The sequence below is a fragment of the Sinocyclocheilus rhinocerous genome, unplaced genomic scaffold (assembly GCF_001515625.1).
Source record: "Sinocyclocheilus rhinocerous isolate Xijiao unplaced genomic scaffold, SAMN03320098_v1.1 scaffold990, whole genome shotgun sequence".
NCBI classification, from domain to species: domain Eukaryota; kingdom Metazoa; phylum Chordata; class Actinopteri; order Cypriniformes; family Cyprinidae; genus Sinocyclocheilus; species Sinocyclocheilus rhinocerous.
Window position 1 is genome coordinate 1,123,398 of NW_015652301.1, and position 20,889 is coordinate 1,144,286.

The 20,889-nt window shown below is 35.1% G+C and overlaps 1 protein-coding gene across 1 annotated transcript in view; it reads left to right on the forward strand.

Annotated features, from left to right (window-relative positions):
* The window catches only part of LOC107714584 (septin-2), a 34,768-nt gene that overhangs the window by 11,192 nt on the left and 2,687 nt on the right, over positions 1-20,889 (forward strand). Inside the window, exons 6-11 of the mRNA XM_016520459.1 lie at positions 3,168-3,302; positions 4,290-4,407; positions 17,437-17,538; positions 17,637-17,782; positions 19,585-19,668; positions 19,775-19,832. Of these exons, the coding sequence (XP_016375945.1) occupies positions 3,168-3,302; positions 4,290-4,407; positions 17,437-17,538; positions 17,637-17,782; positions 19,585-19,668; positions 19,775-19,832 (643 nt within the window). The remainder of the gene's footprint in view (positions 1-3,167; positions 3,303-4,289; positions 4,408-17,436; positions 17,539-17,636; positions 17,783-19,584; positions 19,669-19,774; positions 19,833-20,889) is intronic.

The window sequence follows — 20,889 nt, forward strand, 5'->3', positions numbered from 1 at the left end:
TTCAACTGCACTGATTGGAGTGTTTTTGAGGCTGCAGCCACTGATCTGGACGAGCTCACAGAGAATATAACTTCATATCAGTTTCTGTGAGGATATGTGCATCCCCACCAGGACATTCCTATCATTCAATAATGATAAACCGTGGTTTACTGGGAAACTCAAACAGCTTTGTCATGCCAAGAAGTATGCTTACAGAAGTAGCGATAAAATCTTGTATAACCAGGCCAGAAACAGACTAACAAAAGAAGAAGAGTGGCTAAGAAAACGACTCTGAAAAGCTGAAAAACAGTTTTCAGCCAATGATCCGGCATCAGTGTGGACTGATCTGAGGAACATCAAGACACCATCCCTGCAGTCTGTGGAGAATCAACAACTGGCTGACGATCTGAATGTGTTTTACTGCCGGTTTGAGAAGCCCAGTCTCACACCCCACACCCGCTCTGATCTGCACTTCACACATTCACCTACCCCTCCTGCAACCCCACTCCCTCCCTCACTCACCATTCAACCTGCGCTTAAGGTCTGTGTCGAGGATGTGAACCGGGTCTTCAGAAGACAGAAGACTAGGGCCACATCCACACAAAGCCAGAGTTTATCCTATCCGGGCTTTTCCGTAAACACGGTGTCGTCTCAAGAAATATTTGCGTACACACGAAACTACTGAAACCGACCCACAGAGATACACTAAAAATGGAGAAGAAGACTTGGAGCATGCGCATAAACCTTGCGCGCTGTATACAAACATTTTTACATTAGTAATTTTTTATTTTGCTTTAGTAAAGCTAATAGGCTCTTTAGCTTCTGCAGCATGAACACAAGCATGTTGACCGCAATTGTTGTTGTTGCTGTTACATGCCGTAGCGGAGTCTGACTAGGGTTGAGACGTGGGGTGATGACATTATCGTTTCACAAAATATACGGATTGGCTGTACACGCGAAAACGCAAGGGTGTCGTTTTCAGATTTATCCACTCTGGGACTCGGTTTCAAAAAATAGCGGTTTCAGGCTCCCAAAACGACGGATCCGTCTGGACGAAACACCAATACGATACTACAGAGCACCGACCACCAGAACAGCCAGGCACAAGAACTGTTTTTTCCCACAGGCTATATTCAGCCTGAACAATTAAAACATTCATAGCTGTACATTGTCCATCATAACTGACTCAATTATTTATACATAGAATCTGAAAATTTCTTAGTATTTGGACACCTAAATCACACTTCTGAACATCATTACTTTAGATAACTAAACATCAAGGCAACTTTTCATTGTAAAAATAAACAAGCACCTGCACTTTTAAAGAAAAACTTTTTGTCTTAGACATCGTCTTGCATTCAAAAACTGCTAGATGGACAACAAATTCAGGCAACTTGTCATGTAATTTAAAAATGTTGACTATTTTAACTTGCATATTAGAAATGCAATGCTAATGGCAGAATTCTCAAAAAAAAAAAAATAATAATAATTTGCATGCATGCATCATATTATGTTTGAATGTTGCTTTAAAGTTGATGCATTTAGAGATGTTAAGTTTTCTACCATCCAAACTGTCTAACAGCTAAATCACAGCATGCATATTAAAGATCTGTTGCTTAAAATAAAGCAGTAGATCTCGACCAGATACCATCTTGGCCCATTCCAACTTTTCATTTTCCCTAAACATAATGTGTGTTTACTCTTGAGTGCACTTGCATTAGTGCTGCTGTTGTGTCTCTTAGATAGGTGAACTAGCTGTTTATTATCACAGATATCTACCATTAAATTAGAACTTGCATATAACCATGACCTCTTGAATGGTAGACCGGACTGATTATTAATTTAATACCCGATGTTTTGTGTTTGTGTATCTGCATAACAGATTATTTACACAATGGCACTTGACTGTAGACTGGAGGCAGCTGTTGTCTCTTGATGCTCTATTGGTCATTGAGCCTTGCTGAGGAATGCTGGGAACGTCCTGTTTGAAAGAACAATATCCTCCCCATCTCTCACCCACAGACTTCTCAGGCTGATAATGAAAATGTGCCATCCATGTTACCTACCTACTTTCATGTCATGTCTTCTTCTCCTTCAACCTCTCGATAAGGCTGCGGTCTCAAACCCAATTCATGCATGAGGTCTATCAGAAGACACAGAAATGGCTTAGTTCTGGTTAGGGGTTTAGTTTAGTTTAGTTTAGAATGTGGTGTTTAGATAAGTCAGGAGACTGTAGAGCAAAAGGGAAGCTGGTGGCGAGACTTTAGAGAACTGAGAGTTGATGCATTCAATAATTATAGTTAGGCTAATTATAGTTAAAAATAACTTTATATTTTTTTATAAATATATTTATATATTAAATTTCTAGGGGTACCAGTAATTGTGTCCAATGTGTATTAGACATAATTTATTTCATAATGATATTTCCCCCCATTTTAAATTCTTATTCTCCAATGAAAGGTTAGATTTTTGTGATTTTTTTAAATAAAAGATCAAAAGGATTAACAATGCAGATTTATTTTCACAGCCTTCTTTGTTACCAACAATTCTGACCACGTGTGTATAAAATAGAAAAACATTTTTAAAATTATTCCAGTCAAGTCAGCATTTCTCATTTTTAGTTTTAACTTGATGTACTAAAAAACTAAAACTGTAAAAAAAAAATAAAACAATAATAATAATAAATAAATAAAAAATGTTTTTTTAACATTTTTTGTTATTTAACCTCATGTACAAAAAAACTAAAACTGAAATAAAAATGATTAAAAACTGTATAAATATGTAAAAAAAAACTCAAACTAATAACAATTACAAAAAACTAAATTACTAACATTTAATTACATTTAAAATAAAAACTATTAAATATTAAAAATATCAAAATATTATTAAAATCTATACTAAGATCTCCATGAAAATAAGTTAACACTGGTGCATGTGGTCCGTCTATGCTGGACAGGAATTTGTAAACATGATGTTGTGGAGCGTTTTGATAAGCTTTATTTGGACAAAGTGGTTGTTTGTCATTTCTAAGTGCATCCAGATATCTCATGATTAGATTATGGTTTTGTTCAGCTGAGATCCGCATCCGATGCTTGTTTAATGCACTTGTTTAATACAATCACAAGCTTTTATGTCTGAGCATTTCCTTTCAGCTTGTTCTCTGATATCTGCTTTATTCTGTTCGACAGCTTTAAGACGATCATCCAGTATATTGATAATCAGTTCGAGCGATACTTGCATGACGAGAGCGGACTGAACCGCAGACACATCATTGACAACAGAGTGCACTGCTGCTTTTATTTCATCTCTCCGTTTGGACACGGGTAAAACACCTGCACATGTTCTGCCTTTCATCATCAGTCAATAAAACATTTTATTCTTGCAGATGTTAAATGTGAATGCCTGTTTACAGCAGAAGTTATGCATTAAAGCAACATGAATCACCAACAAAAACCACAGGTGAAAATTACATAACTTTGCACTTTAAAGTTTAAGTTTAAAAGTGACATGAATCTTCCATCAGAAATTACAGCTGATTTTTTACATACATGCTATTCACATTAAGTGTAAAACAAGCCTCGGAGAAATGAAAAGCCAATAAAATCAAAAGTGAACATTCACGTTAATTGTTCACACTGAGCATGATGATTAAAACGTTCGGTGGCCTTGGAGAAAAGTTTATTGCTGACATGAATTGCCAGGAAAAATTGCAACCAAACAGTCACATCACATCATTTCAGGGTGAAATTTGCTGGACATATCGTTTTGTTTTCATTCTCATGTGCTCATAAATTTGTACACTACTGTTAAAAAGTTTCTGGTTGTTAAGATTTTTTTAATGTATTTGAAACTTTTGCTCACCAAGGCTGCATTAATTTGATCAAAAATACAGTAAAATCACCAATATTTTGAAATGTACTTTAAATTTAAAATAAGTGTTTTCTATTTGAATATATATTTTGGAATTTTATTCCAGTGAGTCAAAGCTGTATTTTCAGCATCATTACTCCAGTCTTCAGTGTCACATGATCCTTCAGAAATCATTCTAATATGCTGATTTGCTGCTCAAGAAATATTTCTTATTTTTATCAATGTTGAAAACATTTATGAATGGTTTTGTTTGAAGGAATTCAAAAGAACGTTTATTTAAAATAGAGATCTTTTGTAACATTATTAATGTGTTTAACTTTGATCAGTTTTTATTTAGTAAGGATGCATTAAAGTATTAATTTCATTCAAATCTTACTGACCCCAAACATTTAAACACTTTTTTATGTGATTTGCGCTTCCATTTGTGCTTGATTTCCCAGCTTGAAGCCTCTGGATGTTGAGTTTATGAAGGCAATCCACAGCAAAGTCAACATCGTCCCTGTGATCGCCAAAGCTGACACGCTCACGCTGAGAGAGAGAGACCGTCTCAAGAGAAGGGTGAGGATCTGACTTTCTCTGTCTACAACAAGCACAACTGATCATTTGACCACATGACTAGCTGACAACAAGCCGCAAAACTAACAACAGATGTTATATTTGATCTTCTTTGGTGTTGATTCCAGCATTGTGCTTTTTAAGACAATGAGAAACACTTTTTACTAGTGCATCGAGTGTTTGGTGATCAGACAGTGTGTTACTGTAGCGTGGGGTGTGTATTAGGGCTGTCAAAATGACTGAAAAACTAAATTTGAATTTTCTACTTAAATATTATCAAAATTCGAATTATATTCGAATTTAAAAGGCATCATTTCAGTTAGGGGAAAAAAAGCTTGTTTTGTTCTTCTCCACACTGATGCTCTCGTTTTCCGCAATATATTGAATGAACAACGTAGCAGCGCCGCATCTAGTGGGTTCAACTGGACAGGCTAACAAAAGCATTCAAATGCAATGACACTTACATCGTCGTAGCATTTCATGCGCCACTGATAGGCTGCCTGACGGCTGACGCTGACCTAAAATTTTGTGTGGATTTTTGTTTTTTAATTCGACGAATATTCGAAATTCGAAATTTTTTTTTTTGGACCACCCTAATGTGTACATGTATTCATGCATTCACACACCCTCTGGATTGTGTCTGAAGCGGGGTCAGATGTGTGTCGACCTGCACGCTCCGTAGGTTAAGAAGGACGGTGATTATGTGGCGTGTATCTGGCTCCACTTCTTTGGGACGTTATCTGTTATCGCACAGGAAGCTCGCACAGATCAACACGAGCACTGGAGCTTGTTCAGTGTTTCTGCTGCTGCTTTGAGCACAATTATGTTAATGACTACAAATGGTGGATGTTTATGTTGCCAGTGTTTGAATCATGCACCGCCTCTGTTTGACTTAAAAGTTTTGGTTTCATTATTACTTTATTACTCATCCCTCCGTTTGTAAAAAAAAGAATTCTTGAGGGTTTAAAAACACAAATGTGAAGCGTCATTTAGGTGCATACATTATATACACACACTAACATTCAAAAGTTTGGGGTCGGTAAGATTTTTTTTATGTTTTGAAAGAAACCTGTTCTGCTCACCAAGGCTGCATATATTTAATCAAAAATACAGTAAAATCAGTAATATTCTGAAATATTATTACAATTTAAAATAGCTGTTTTCTATGTGAATATATTATAAAATGTCATTTCTGTGATCAAAGCTGAATTTTCAGCCTCATTACTCCAGTCTTCAGTGTCACATGATCTTCAGAAATCATTCTAATATGCTGATTTGCTGCTCAAGAAACATTTCTTATTATTAACAATGTTGAAGACAGTGGAGCTGCTTCATATTTTTGTAAAAAAAAACAAGATACATTTTATTTTTCAGGATCCTTATCTGAAATTAGATTTTCAGTTCTGTTTGTAATTAGATTAGAAATTGTAACATTATAAATGTCTTTACTGTCACTTTTGAACAATTTAATCTGCCCTTGCTGAGTAAAAGTATTAGTTTATTTTAAAAAACACACACAAAAAGTCTTACTGACCCCAAACTTTTGAATGGTAGTGTATCATAAATAACATGGCTGTAATATAAGTGAGCAACCTGGTTAACTATAGTAGTTGCCTTAACACTAGTTATTTTCATCTTAGGTTTGTGTGTCTGTTTACAGAAGAAAAATGTGCTATGTAGTCATTGTGCTGTTTTATATAATGTGAAGTCTTCTGCCTTTTCCTGTAGCTCAGCATGTTGCACGTCATTAGATTTTACATGACAAAAGAGCCTTAACAAGACAGTAGTGTGGCAATTTGTCCTCCATCCCCCACATTCACTAACCTAAACCACTGTTAAACCCTCAGACACCTGCTGATCAGTGACTTTCACTAGTATGAACAAGAAAAAAAAGCCCAGTAGTCACTGAACTCTTCTCATTTATGTCTTGAGGTTAGGCCGTTCTGATTAGACGTCCCAATTGACCTCTGTCAGCATCTTTTATGTGTGTGTCCGTGCATGTAAACATCGCCTCATTACTGAAAATGGTCCGTTTTAGATAAGACTGATGGAATCTAGTCCACATCCTGCAATCATTGCATGAACGTCCATCTAAGTCGCAAGGAAAGATCAGTTAAACGGTTTCCACCATCAGCCGTTTCGAGCTAAATGACCCTAACAGATGACCCAAGTCAGTGTGTGTGTTCTTTGCTGTACACATGTGGGGTTTCTGTCACACTTCCTCGATGGCTCATAACACACAGAAAGTCACAGGGCTTCATTGCTTATGCTGGGCCATTTTTAGACAGGGCTTTGGATACTGAATGCTTGTATTTTTAGTAGTTCCTGTTATTTGCCCGCTCCTTAGATGCCAGTTTTCTCTTCCTGCAGGTAATTTCAAAACACATTCCCACATTGCTGTGTTTATTAATGCCTGTTTTGTTGTTTTAAGGGGAGTCAAGCAAAAATGAAAACTCATTTACTCACGATCACGTTTCAAACACATGACTTTGCTGCTTCACAAAGGAGATGATTTGGAGAATGTTCATGCTGATTATTGTTCATATAATGAAATTAAACAGTGATCACATGCTATTAAGCTCCAAAAAGGACCAGAAATACCATAAAACACTATAAAAGTAGTCCATACAGCTTATGCGTTATATTCTAAGTCTTTTAAGGTCATACATACACTACCATTTTTCGAAATAAATCAACAGTTTTACTCAGCAAAGAAACATTAAATTGATCAAAAGTGACAGTAAAGACATTTATAATTAGGGGTGCACCGATAACGATAATGCGCTCCTGTACTCGTACTCATTCAAATGCTCCAATACCACACAGCGTGTGAAAAGTGCTGTGTCCAGACCAAAAAAAAAAAAGATGCACACGCATCATTTGGATTAAAACTAAATTGTAAATATTAAACAAGCAAAAATGATAGGGGCATTCACTATAAACAACATTTATTTTAAACGTCCAGCATACACGACTTGAGTTAAAAGCGAAAGTGAAAGTAGCAGCCTAGAAATGCTTTGCGCATGTTTTGCTTGCTCGACGTTAATTGCATTATATGAGCCGCTTTGGAATATAAGTCACAGCACGTTTCTGATGATAAAAAACGTGACTTATATTTCAGAAAATATGTTCATTGCTGTTGCAACATTTATGTATAATGAGCAATAAAATAAACCGTGAAAGTAACAAAAGCTTGTACAACACATTTTAACGAGTAGAATTAAGTATGAAAATAACTGAAGGAAATATCTGTTTGTTAAATGAAGCCAGCTAACATGATAATTTTTTTTTCTATTTTTAAAAATTACAAATGCAGTGAAAATACAGGTATCAGATATCGGCAAGTAACAAAAATAAAAGTAACGGACTCATTCTGGAAAAAGTGGTATCAGTGCATTTCAGATAAACGCTGATCTTTTGAACTTTCTATTCATCAAAGAATGCTGAAAAATCCAATTTATCACGGTTTCCACAATAAATCATAAACCATAAACCAGCACAACTCTTTTCAACATTGATAATAATCAGAAACGTTTCTTGTGCATCAAATCAGCATATTAGAATGATTTCTGAAGGATCATGTGACACTGAAGACTGGAGTAATGATGCTGAAAATTCAGCTTTGATCACAGAAATAAATTACATTTTTAAAATATATTCATATAGAAAAGTTATTTTAAATTGTAATACTATTTCAGAATATTACTGATTTTACTGTATTTTTGATCAAATAAACGCAGCCTTGATGAGCAAAAGAGACGTCTTTTTAAAAATATTAAAAACCTCACTGACCCTAACAGAACTGTAAATTATCTTTCTTTGTGGAACAGCCCCAAATTTAGGTCCTTATTCATGAGAAATCTTTCTCTTCTCTGTCGCTGTCAAATCTCATTCTCACTAATTAATAACAGAATATGCATGTTTGGCTGAACTATTCCTTTAAGCTTTTTGTGAACAAACTAGAGGTTCCCATTTGCTGAGAAACCCACAACTACTTGAAACTTTGATTGTTTAGAACTTAAATTTAGGAAATTGCTCCATCAAACCTGAATGTTAATGTGAATGAATTGGAGGAAGTTTAATGCTTGTTCTTTTCATTGGTACCTCCACAAATGCTTGAATCCTTTTTTTTTGTTTTTTACATTATCAGAAAAGGAGGAACACACCCTTCAAATTTTTCTCTACCTTATCTTTTCCCAAGAAGACTGAGGTAAACTCTTGGACGCAACTTCCAATCATCAATTCTGACTTACGTGGAAATGCAAGTCAGCAGTTTAGTATTTCCCGCTCTCTTTCATGATGCCGGTTCCCAAAATCCTGCTGTAAGAATGACAAATAACCCATTGTGTCCTCGCGGCCTGACTGATATTTGTTTGATTTTCACCCTCACTTTCTCACCGTGATAGCTTCGCTCTCATTCTCTCACAGGAGAGATCTGCGATCTTTCTCGCACCATCATGAAAGGGGGAAGCAGCTTGTGTAGAACAATATGGCCTTCCTGTAATGTGTCAGGCCCATTGGCAGGGAAAGCGGGTCAGCAGTGTGCAGCAGTGTTTTCTGCTTATCTGAGACCGGAGTGAGGTCATAAAACTATGATATGTATAAAGTACTCGAGGGACGTTTAGGTAGCTCTCACTTCCTGTCGTAGCAGTAATGTATTACTGTAAAAGCAGCAGATCTCGTCCGTGTGAGAAGCAAAGCCGAATTGACGCACATCTGGGGCGCGTATTCTCTAGTAGAGTTCAATGTGATTCCCACAGGCCAGATTGTAGGTGCGCTTGGTGGGTTGCATTGTTGTGTTTGTGTGAATTTGAATGTTATTGTTGATGTTTGCCATGCTGCAATCCCCATCAAGCTCATATCTCAGTCTACAAACTATTAAAGCTTTCCTCTCTTTGTCCCTTCGGTTGGCTTAATGGGAGAAAGGTACCAAAGCACCAGCTCGCGCTGTACGAGATCGTGCCCTTGCCAACCGTTACCAGCCTTGTTGTTTTTAAAAACACAGTGGGGTCAAAAAGTCGGAGAGTGCTTGTGAAAATGCATCTATTTATATTGATTAACACAGATGATTTTATTTACGAATTATATTGTCAGCATTGCAGTTTGTGTGAAAAAAGATTTATTTGAGAATGTGGTTGGCGTCACTTTTGCTTTAATTAATGACATCATCAGCCCGGATTTTTATGATCATTCAGTGGAAGCAAGAAAATCTGAGTATGACAATTGATCAATGACACTCAATTACTACTAATATAAATAAATATAATATAAATAAATAATAATAATTTTATTCAGTGAATATATTGTGGTCGTACAGTCATTGTCTAAACACAGGGCGTTGGTGTTAAACGTGTTGTTTACTGTACAGTGTATGAAACTCTTATTCGTGGTTTGACAGACCAGTGAGGTCACTTTGTTTTCAAGGCCAGCTCTTCATTTGACATTAATCTGATATTGTTATCATGTCACCCTCAACTGCAGAATTTAAAACTGTGAATATCTCATGGTTTGGGTATGACTATGTCCACATTCCTCCCTTAAATGAGGGTGTGGTTGTTTAGTTGTGTTCTCAGGCAGAATGATTGCATCCTGGAATGGCAGCTCACACAGTCCATATAAAACAATAAATATCCAGTACCGGTCACATACGCTTTCAGTGACCATGGCTTGACCTTTGTTTAACACTCCAGTTGGTATGTTTTTTTAAGAATAGAGTGGCCATAAGACAGGGACAAGCTTCTTGTACAAGCTTCACTTAGAATGGCACAATCAAATCCAGTTCCTGTTGAATAAACCTGCTCTCATAGAAGTGTATTTAATACTTTAAGGTTTTTAATGTAAATTAAAAATTCACACAAAAATCTTTTACTCGCCCTGTTGTTCCTAATCTGTTTCTAAGTTAATTTCTTTTATAGGATACACAATGAATGTTGCACTGGTCTCAATTTTCAATGCAAGTCTTTCAAGCTTCAAAAAAGACAAAAAAGCACTGTGAAAGTAGTCTAGAGTTGAATAATGATTAAACAATTAATAATTGAATAAATCATTTAAACCATGAATAACATTGTAAATTTCCATCTGTTCCTCGCACAAAGCTATCATACGACTTCAAAAACCTCTGAAATATAGTGCACAAATCATTTGAAATACTGCTATGGTGCTTTTGTGTCCTCCTAAATCTCGAAAGCCTCAATGACCAGTATAAATCTTCAGGGTTTCTTTGGGTCTTCCACAAATTAAGGCCTTAAATCGGTGCAAAAAGTTTTAAATTCATAAAGTCATGGCATTAAATGTTGCATGCACTGCAAAAAATGAATATCTCCCACAGTAATTTTGCCTTGTTTACCAATACAAATGTCTAAACAGCCTTAAAGGGGTCATATGATGTTGCTAAAAAGAACATTATTTTGTGTATTTGGTGTAATGAAATGTGTTTATGCGGTTTAAAGTAAAAAAAACACATCTGATTTCTAGTCCTGTCCTCTTTTGGAAGACAAAACCAAGTAGTTTCGTTTCACAGCGAAACACACAGCGGGCTAGAGTGAGCGGAGGCCAGCTTGAGTGAGCGGTGGCGGGCGGGCTTGAGAACGGCGCGGCCGGCGGGCTTGCTATCTCTTTAGATTTGAGACTTTAGTCTTTGCAACTTTACAGATCTTCTTTATGCACCAAGAGCTTGTTACACTCCAAAGAGAAAGGAAAAATTGAAATCGCATCATATGACCCCTTTAAATCAAGCTACATTTAATTGAAATGCAAAATGAACATAGTTGAAGTCCTGTTTTCTGAGAAATTGAACAAAATTAGGTACGTTTATGCTTCAAATGTGAATCTTTATGTAAATGGAAATGTATCTTAATGTAAATCTTTAAATTAAGTAGATTTTTTTTTTGCCTTTTTTGAGCCTTTTGAGTGTGATCAGAATGTACAGTAAAAATTATTACATATTTTAGTTAAGCCATTTGGAAGTTTTTAAAGAATTAAGTGAATTAATCCTTTAATTTTTTGGAAGTTGTATTTTCAAACTGTCGCTTCTACAACTAATTTTCTGTTCTTTAGACATTTACATTTACAGAACAGTTCAATTCACTTTCGGTCTGTAAATTCCCTGTACTTGCTCTTAAAATGTCTCAAAATGTCTTAAAGGGGTCATAAAAAAGAACATTATTTTGTGTATTTGGTGTAATGCAATGTGTTTACGCGGTTTAAGGTTCAAAAAACACATTATTTTCCACATACCGTACATAATTGTTGCTCCTCTATGCCCTGCCTTTCTGAAACGAGTCGAATTAAATAATGACAGTTCATAACATGCATGTTCATTTTTGAGTGAACTTTCTCTTTAAAGAACATCTCTTTTCTTTGGGATACAAAAATGTGATGCTGATAATGAAATACTGTGATGTTTTCCTGGATGTTTCCAGCCAGAATCTCAGCTACAATTTAATTCTGCCTGTTCTTATCAAATTGTTCATACTTTAATTGTAGCATTGCTGAAGGCCTCCACACACACACACACACACTCATCCCTGACAGGAATTTGCTGGAGTCTCCTCGTGTCCCGCTGTTTCAGAGACGCCAGATTAGCATTAGCCCTGGTACCGACACACACACACAGGTCCGAGTAATTGGTCAGTCCTGTTGAGTTTCTTTCAGAATTCTATAACACCCCTGTGTGTTTTTGTATGAATGAAAGAGCTTCACGAGCCGCAGGTAGCCAGCGGTTTTATCCAGAGACAAGGGGTCACAGTTAAGAACTTCACAGCTTTTCGCTTCGACACACTTTACTGCTGAATAGTGACTTTTACAGTATTTAATAATTGTTCATACTGCGCTGTAATTTTGTTGGTTCCATGAGCCTCAAACAACATCTCCACTAAAAACTAAGTGTTATTGTGTTGAACTACTCAGTGATGGGTTTAAACCGTGTAAAGTCTGTAGGGAGTGGTTGGGTTAAAGGTGCTTATTCATGCTGAAACTTGACAGAATGAAACTACTGTTTTGCTCCCTGAAGTATAAGCTCATAATAATTGGTCTATAGACAGGAAAACTATATTTAACTTATTTTGATGTGTTATGTTCTTAATATAATGCCTGTCCTGTTTGTGGCTCCTATTTTTGTGCAAGTGACCAAATGTTTACAAGCTTCTTTAGTCGTGCAGATGTTACAGTATGCAACTGAAGCACAGGCTGTAATTTAGCCATTTAGAATTTTTACTTAAAAAACGTAATCAGGTTAATTTTGTTTTTGGCCTAGTGCACTATTTTCCTTTATATTTAAAGCATTGTCTGGCTCTCCAAAGGGTTCCCAGAGTGTTTAGGAACTGTGTTTAGGTGCTGGTATTTACAGATTCAGTATTTTAACATTCAAATTTTTTGTCCCGCCTGTTTGCATTTACATTTCAGTTTTGCTCTGCCCAAATTGCTCTGCGTCACTTGGTACTATCAAGCGAGTTGTGTGTTTATGGATCCATGCTGTGTTTTTTGTCTGTCAAACGGGAAATTTGAACTATTTTGTGCTTTAAAAACTTGCTTACAGACTGTTGCATAAAGACTAAAATTACCATAAAGATGTGAGTTTATGCTTGACTAACTGGTTTAGTCCTTATAAATCAACAGCACTATCCTAAAACCTATTTGATATTTCTATTTGGAAACCTATTTGAAAGGGATCCATGGCAAATTAGTTTTCTGGATTGGAGTACAAATTGATGTTGGATTTAGAGTCACATTTAAAAGTGGCCCGAATTGGATGTGTAAAAATTTGATAATTAAAAATCTGGGGTCGTTAAGATTTTTTAAAATGTTTTTGAAATACATCTCTTCTGCTCACCAAGGCTGCATTCATTTAATTAGAGATGCAGTAAAACCGTAATATTGTGAAATATTATTACAATTAAAAATAATAACGATAATAAAAAAATTCTATAAAATGTATTTATTTCTGTGATCAAAGCTGAATTTTCAGCATCATTACTCCAGTCTTCAGTGTCATGTGATCCTTCAGAAATCATTCTAATATGCTGATTTGCTGCTCAAGAAACATTTATTATTATTATCAATGTTAAAAACAGTTGTGCTGCTTCATATTTTTGTGGAAATGGTGATACGTTTTACAATTTTTACAATTATTTGATGAATAGAGAGTTCAAAAGAACAGCATTTATTTGAAATCGAAACCTTTTGTAACATTATAAATGTCTTTACTCTCACTTTTGATCAATTTAATGCATCCCTGCTAAATAAAAGTATTTATTTTTCCAAAATAAATTTAGAAAATAAATCTTTCTTTTTCCATGCATGCAACCAGTTTTGGTTGACAGTATAAATGCAGCTTGATTGAGGACTTGGCTGAAAAGACTCCAACGTCCAGCCCACACGAGCTTCGCTTACTCGTCCCCACAAAGAGTCTTGCTCTGCAAACACATGGTCACGACTCATAATGCATCCTATGACAAACAAATTACAAGCATAATAGGTGAAGCCCACTTCCCTTTTCAGTTCGGAGCCATGGAGAAACTCCTGTGCCATTGTTCCCGACTCCAGGTGCCTCTGCCAACCATGTGAACACGCTGCCAATCCAAACACATTCAGCCTCAGAGAAAGACAGGCAGAGCTAATGACTGTGTTGAGGCCTGAACCGATAAGTCACATCAAGATTCTCAGTGCTGGCAATAAACCGTGGAAAATCCTTGTTTCCGTACACTGAAATAACTATTATCAGCGTGCAACTATGTGAAAGGTTCTTGATGTTGTGCTTTTGCATGCTTATATTAACGGTAAAAAAAGAGGTTGTATCTATAAATTCATCCCTTTTTTCAAGAACAGCATTGCTTTTTGCATTTTGATGTTGGTCAATATATATGAATTATCTTTCTGTAATTTTAGTTTAATATTTAGTAATTTTATGTGCCTTTGTCATCATTATTTTATTTATTTATTATTTATTTTTAAATAGTTTTTTTTTTCAGTACTAAAAATTCTTAATACAACTTGATGCTTAATACGAAATACTTTAAAACTTATTTCATCTGGTTGCCATGACAAGATATGTAATATTTATATTTAAATTTTATTGCAGCTTTATTTCAGTTAACTAAACAAAAATAGTTTTAGTTACCATTAACAACAATTTTGAATGCTATGTTGCAACAATCTACTGACTATTGCTTTTTGCATTATGATGATGGTCAATGTTCAACCAGTGTTATTTTACTATCATTTAAATACTATTTTTTGTATTAGCTATTTATTGAGTTAGCTTTTACTTTTATATTTTCATTACTAATCCACTAATTTGATGTGTTTGACAGTTTTATTTTTTATTTCAGTTTTATTTTTATTTTAGTTAGTCATTTTAGTACTTAAAATACTATAAATAATTTTTTCATTTTTACAACTTTTCAGTTGGCTGCCAAGGCATTTTTATTTAGTTTAGGTTTTTCAGTTAATATTTATATTTAAATTGTATTGCAGCTTTTTTTACGTTCACAGAAGTGTTTTTTAAATAGTTTTAGTTAAAGGGGTCATATGATGCTGTTAAAAAGAACATTATTTTGTGTATTTGGTGTAATGAAATGTGTTTATGCGGTTTAAAGTTAAAAAAACACATTATTTTCCACATACTGTACATTATATCTCTTTGGATTTGAGACTTTAGTCTTTGCAACTTTACAGATCTTCTTTATGCACCAAGAGCTTGTAACACTCCGAAGAGAAAGGAAAAATTGAAATCGCATCATATGACTCCTTTAACTTTAACAACGCTGATGTTCGCATGCAATTCGGCTGTTGTGTTGCGAATCCCCTGACATATTGCACATTCCTAATCTGCTTTTCTTTTTTCAATTTTTATGTACAGTCATATCTTAACTCCCTTTCCCATTCCTGTGCATAAAAGTCTCTATTGTGCCATTTTTCTTTGTTCATTGTAAAGCAATGTGTTTATTTTCCCATTTGGAGGTCAAGTCATACAAGATTTCAGCAATATCTGCATCTGTCCACATGGGAAAGATGGACCCTTATAAATATTGCACACTTATTCCCTTCTTCATTTATTCAGTTTAGTTTGATCAGATGAAGCACGTTTACGGTCATGCACCGACTGCACATGTTTATTTGGACTCAGAACACGCAACAATGACACCCACACAAACAATAACACACACACGGTCCTGTGCGGCCTGGTCTCGCTATGAAAACAGGACTAGTCATAACAGGAGGGGGTTTCTGTAAAGCAAAGCAGGAGCTCCTCTCCCATTGAAACGCTTCCCCGCTGAGATTACATGAAAGCGCTGAGAATGACAGGAAGAGGTTGCTGGTGGCGTTCTGGGCGTCACTATGTAATGGCATTGTGAATGTGCTTCTTAGAAAAACAGCTTTGAAGTTAGAAAAATAAATCCTAATGTCTGATCCGCCACAGGTGCTTTGGAAATGCAGCTTTTTTATGTAGTTTTGGCATAAGCAAGGCTACTTTTCAACCTCATATTCACTTTGTCAGTTTGTTCTGACACACTGAACTGGAAATATCTCCCACATCGCTTTGCATCATGGTCTGCACAGGTTGAGTTTGGTGGAAATCATGAAGGATGTGTTCAGGTCACGGGGTAAGTGGGGTGAGGTTTTCAGCTCTCTGCCCAAGATCTGTTTCGGGCCTGATCGTATCCGTTATCTGCCGCTGACTGGCACCAAACTCGCTAAGAGTAGATCCAGTAGTTGGTTTACATTGCGTGATTCATACTATTCCTGTTTTTAGCATCAAAGAGTTTCCTCAGAGCTCTCTGAGAACGTTCCAAATGACAGCGTGCTGAGAGAGCTTGGGAAGTTCAAAACATAAACTAGGACTAGTTTCTAATGTTTTGGAAGAACATTCAGTGCTATTTCAAAACTCAAGTGGAATGGTACAGGCATCATAAGTCATTGTAGAATTACCTTGTTTTTAAAAATTAGAGCAATTTCATAACAGTTACTACAGACTAAAATGTATATGTGTGTGTGTGTGTGTGTGTGTGTGTGTGTGTGTACAGGTATATATGGTTTATGAGGACACACATGTGTATAATGACATGGGTACTACAACGTAAACATGGTTTATGAGGACACTTCCTGTGTCCCCGTAAAACAAAAGGCTTAAAAAACATACAAAACGGTGTTTTATGAAATTCAAAAATTGCCAGCAGTTTCCTGTGTTTTCTGTTTAATTTAATTACAATTTTGTTTTAGTTTTTCTGAGCAAAAAATAAATATCATACATTTTTCCCTGATTTACAGAAGAGACCCACTAAAATGTCATTCAGTGTAACAATCTTGTCAGACATATTTACAACAAAAATCAATTTATGACGTATTAAAAGACTGATTACTTTCACCCCAAATACATACTAGTTGTAATTTTACATTTTTAAAAATTTTTGGTGTAGGGCGATAGAATATACGGTTTGTACAGTATAAAAACCATTACGCCTATGGAGAGTCCCCGTAAACCACAAATACAAGTATGTGTGTGTGTATAAACCTATGGTATAAACACACACACGTATATTATTAGAATATTTGTTAAATTCATAATTTATTTTAATGATAATTTAAAGTTTTTAATATTGTATTCTTTCAATAATAATTTTGAATTTGTGTTGTATAATTAACTTAATTAACCTATTACATATTTTTTATTAATACACACACACACACACACACACACACACATATATGAATAATTGATTGTAACATTTAAGCCAAGCCATATATGTATTTATAAATGATTTAATGAAATAAAATTTTATATACAATGTATTTCATTATTTCAACCAAATTTTGACATTTTATTCTCCAAAAACTTATTTGAAACAATCTTTTAATTAATTTAAGTATAATTAATATAATGTTAATATTATGTATAATTAATTTTATATGAATTAAAATTTTAGTATAATTCATATTTTTGGCGTTCATAATTCTACTGATTCACTCACACTGGGACCACACAACTCTGAACGTTAAGGTTTATGGTTTTTAAAAATGTTTTTCTTTCGTCAGGTTTTGGATGAGATCAGTGAGCACGGGATCCGGATCTACCAGCTTCCCGACGCTGATTCGGACGAGGACGAAGAATTCAAGGAACAGACACGTGTCCTAAAGGTCAGAGGTCAAAGTGTTTCAGTTCATTATCGGTCCTGTAGCACTGCCTGACCTCCCGAAGGCTTTGACTGAAGTTGAACGAGCGTGTTTGTGTGCAGGCCAGCATCCCGTTCGCCGTGATCGGCTCCAACCAGCTGATAGAGGTGAAGGGGAAGAAGATCCGCGGACGCCTGTACCCGTGGGGGGTGGTGGAGGTGGAAAACCCCGAACACAACGACTTCCTCAAACTGCGCACTATGCTAGTGTGAGTACACACACACACACACACACACACATGTTGAGGTGTCTTAACCTCCTGAATATGAGAAATGTGAGAGCAAAGGCAGAAAAAGTCAAACTGTTTAAATGACCTTTTCCACCCTCTGACCCTTAGAGTTCAACACAATGTTTTTGCTGCTGTACCTTCAAGACTTCTAGATATAAATAACCTGACATGCGAAACCAGTAACAAGGCTTACTTAACAAATGTGGGTTTGCAAAAACACTTTAAAATGAGATAACAAACTAATAGTTTGGTAAATTGTACAAAAATAAAAATATGAACATTTGTGCATTTTTGATGCACATTTTCACCCCAAATTCTCATTAATTTAATGAAAATGTATGATTTATTTATTCTCAATGGTGTTTCTCAGTACTGTATTTCAGCGAAAAGTGAAATTAAATCAGCATAAAAATTAAAAATGTTTTACAAGAGACCACCATGGTGTGTAAATACTTTAATAGTAATGTTTGAAATAATATAATGTTTATTTTAAATCATATGAATTAGTTTAGGGTTTTTGCACTACATTGAGAAATTGAGGGAAATGGGCTTAATTATCATGAATGTGATGTCTCAATAAAAAAAAAAACTCTATTGGTGGTAAAATAGGCTTTAATTTCTTTATTCAAAAATATAATTTCTTATTTTCTATACGTTTATATAGTTTACATTTTAAATAATATAATATTTAAAATTTAAATAATATGAATTAGTGTAAGCTTTTTTGCACTATACATTAATGAGAAATTGAGTAAAATGTGCTTGATTTATCATGAATATAATGTCTTAATGGAAAAAAACTCTTGGTGGTCAAATAGGCTTTCATTTCTTTATTCAAAGATATAATTTCTTATTTTATATATATTTATATATTTAAACAACATGATTAATGTAGGGGTTTTGTGCTACTTTAATAATATATATTGAAGGAAATGTACTTCATTTTAATGAATATAATGTTTCAATTAAAAAAAATATATTGGTGGTAAATAGGCTTTAGTTTCTTTATTCAAAAATATAATTAATTTTATATAAATTTAAATATTTTATATTTGAAATAATATGAATTAGTGTAGGGTTTTTTGGCACTACTTTAAAGAGCAATAGAAAGAAAAAACTGTAATGGTAGTAAAATATGCTTTAATTTCTTTATGCAAAAATCTAATTTCTCATTTCTTTCCTTTGATTTTGGTGTGAAATGACCTGGATGGTCATATGTGACCCTGGAGCACAAAAGCAGTCTTAAGTCGCTGGGGTATATTTGTAGCAATAGCCAAAAAAAAACATTGTATGGGTCAAAATTATCGATTTTTCTTTTATGCCAAAAATTATTAGGATATTAAGTAAAGATCATGTTCCATGAAGATATTTTGTAAATTCCTTACTCTAAATATATCAAAACTTAATTTTTGATTAGTAATTTGCATTGCTAAGAACTTAATTTGGACAACTTTAAAGATGATTTTCTCAATATTTAGATTTTTTTTTGCACCCTCAGATTCCAGATTTTCAAATAGTTGTATCTCGGCCAAATATTGTCCTGTCATAACAACCATACATCTATGGAAAGCTTATTTATTCAGCTTTCAGATAATGTATATATCTCAATTGTAAAAAATTGACCCTTATGACTGGTTTTGTGGTCCAGGGTCACATATCTAACTATATATCTAACTATCTTTAGGTAGTTTTTCTGTGTGTGTTTGTTTGTTTGTTCTTTAGTGCCCTCTGCTGACATTACGTGTGTGTTTCTCTGTCTGTGTGTGTGTGTGTGTGTGTAGAACTCACATGCAGGACCTGCAGGAAGTCACTCAAGATCTCCACTATGAGAACTTCCGTTCAGAGAGACTAAAGCGAGCTGGCAGGTACGGCAAATCAACAAGCACAGTCGCTGATCATCAGCCTGTACACGAACTGATCTGTGAGGGAATGTTTGATGTATATCGGTGCTGAATCTCTGTGTTCCCGCAGGGCGGCTGATGAAGATGTGATGGACAAAGACCAGATCCTCATGGAGAAGGAAGCTGAGGTTGGTCACATACATATATGCATTTGAATTTGGGATTTTGACAGTCGATTAGAAGTTTCCTACTACCTATCTTTATGAATATGTTGTGTTTAATTAGTGTGCGGTATTCTGGCCTATGGGAACGTATATCGCAGTCGGGTGTGGATGCAATCAGAGCAGTTTGTAAACATCCATGTCTGCACAGGAAATGACATCTGCTTGCAATGTAAAGAGTGTGCCTGTTTTTACAGGTTTAACCTACCAAATGTCCCTACAAAGATAGTAAAACCTGAAATCAGCTACATTATGGGGAGCAAGAGGGAAACAGAATAATAAACATACTAAACAATGTCTTAATAGTTAAAAGTGCAAAAGGGGAGGGGTTTAGGTTTAAGGGTATGTTTAGGGGATAGACAATATCATTAGCTCTCTATAAAAATAATAGAAGTCAAAGGAAAGACCACAAATATACAAAAACAAACATGAGTGAGTTTTAAGCAACATTGTCATCATCATCAGTGATGTATTTAGAGGAGCAGTTGTATAAAGTATGTTCTCTAATTATCATGATTGTTGTCATTAGACCTTAAAGGGATAGTTCACCCAAAAATGAAAATTTGATGTAGAGGTCTGCGCAGGACTGTTTTTTTAGTCCCGCTCCCGCAAGGTTCTATTCCGCACCCACCCGCTCCCGCTATATATTCACTCTTTGTTCACCCGCTGTCCGCTTAGAGTAATTATCTTCCCTACCCGACCGTTCCCGCTAAATTTAGATCTCGTTTCCAGCATCTCACATTTAAATTTCCGCTACTGAAAGAAAGAGAGATAGGCTGACAAATAAAAGTGTAGTCTGCACAAAATTGTGTTATTTTATTCGTCTTGTCAAGAGTCTTGAATTTATTGACTTTGACTTGAATTTATATGAATTATCTTAAGACACAAAATTAATTTAATATTTTATGCAACACAGTAGAAAAAAGTGTCAGATAAAATAAAAATGTACAAAAATTGTATTTCTTATTTTTATTCGTCTTGTCAGGATACAATTCGTTTAAAGGGGTCATATGATGCGATTTCA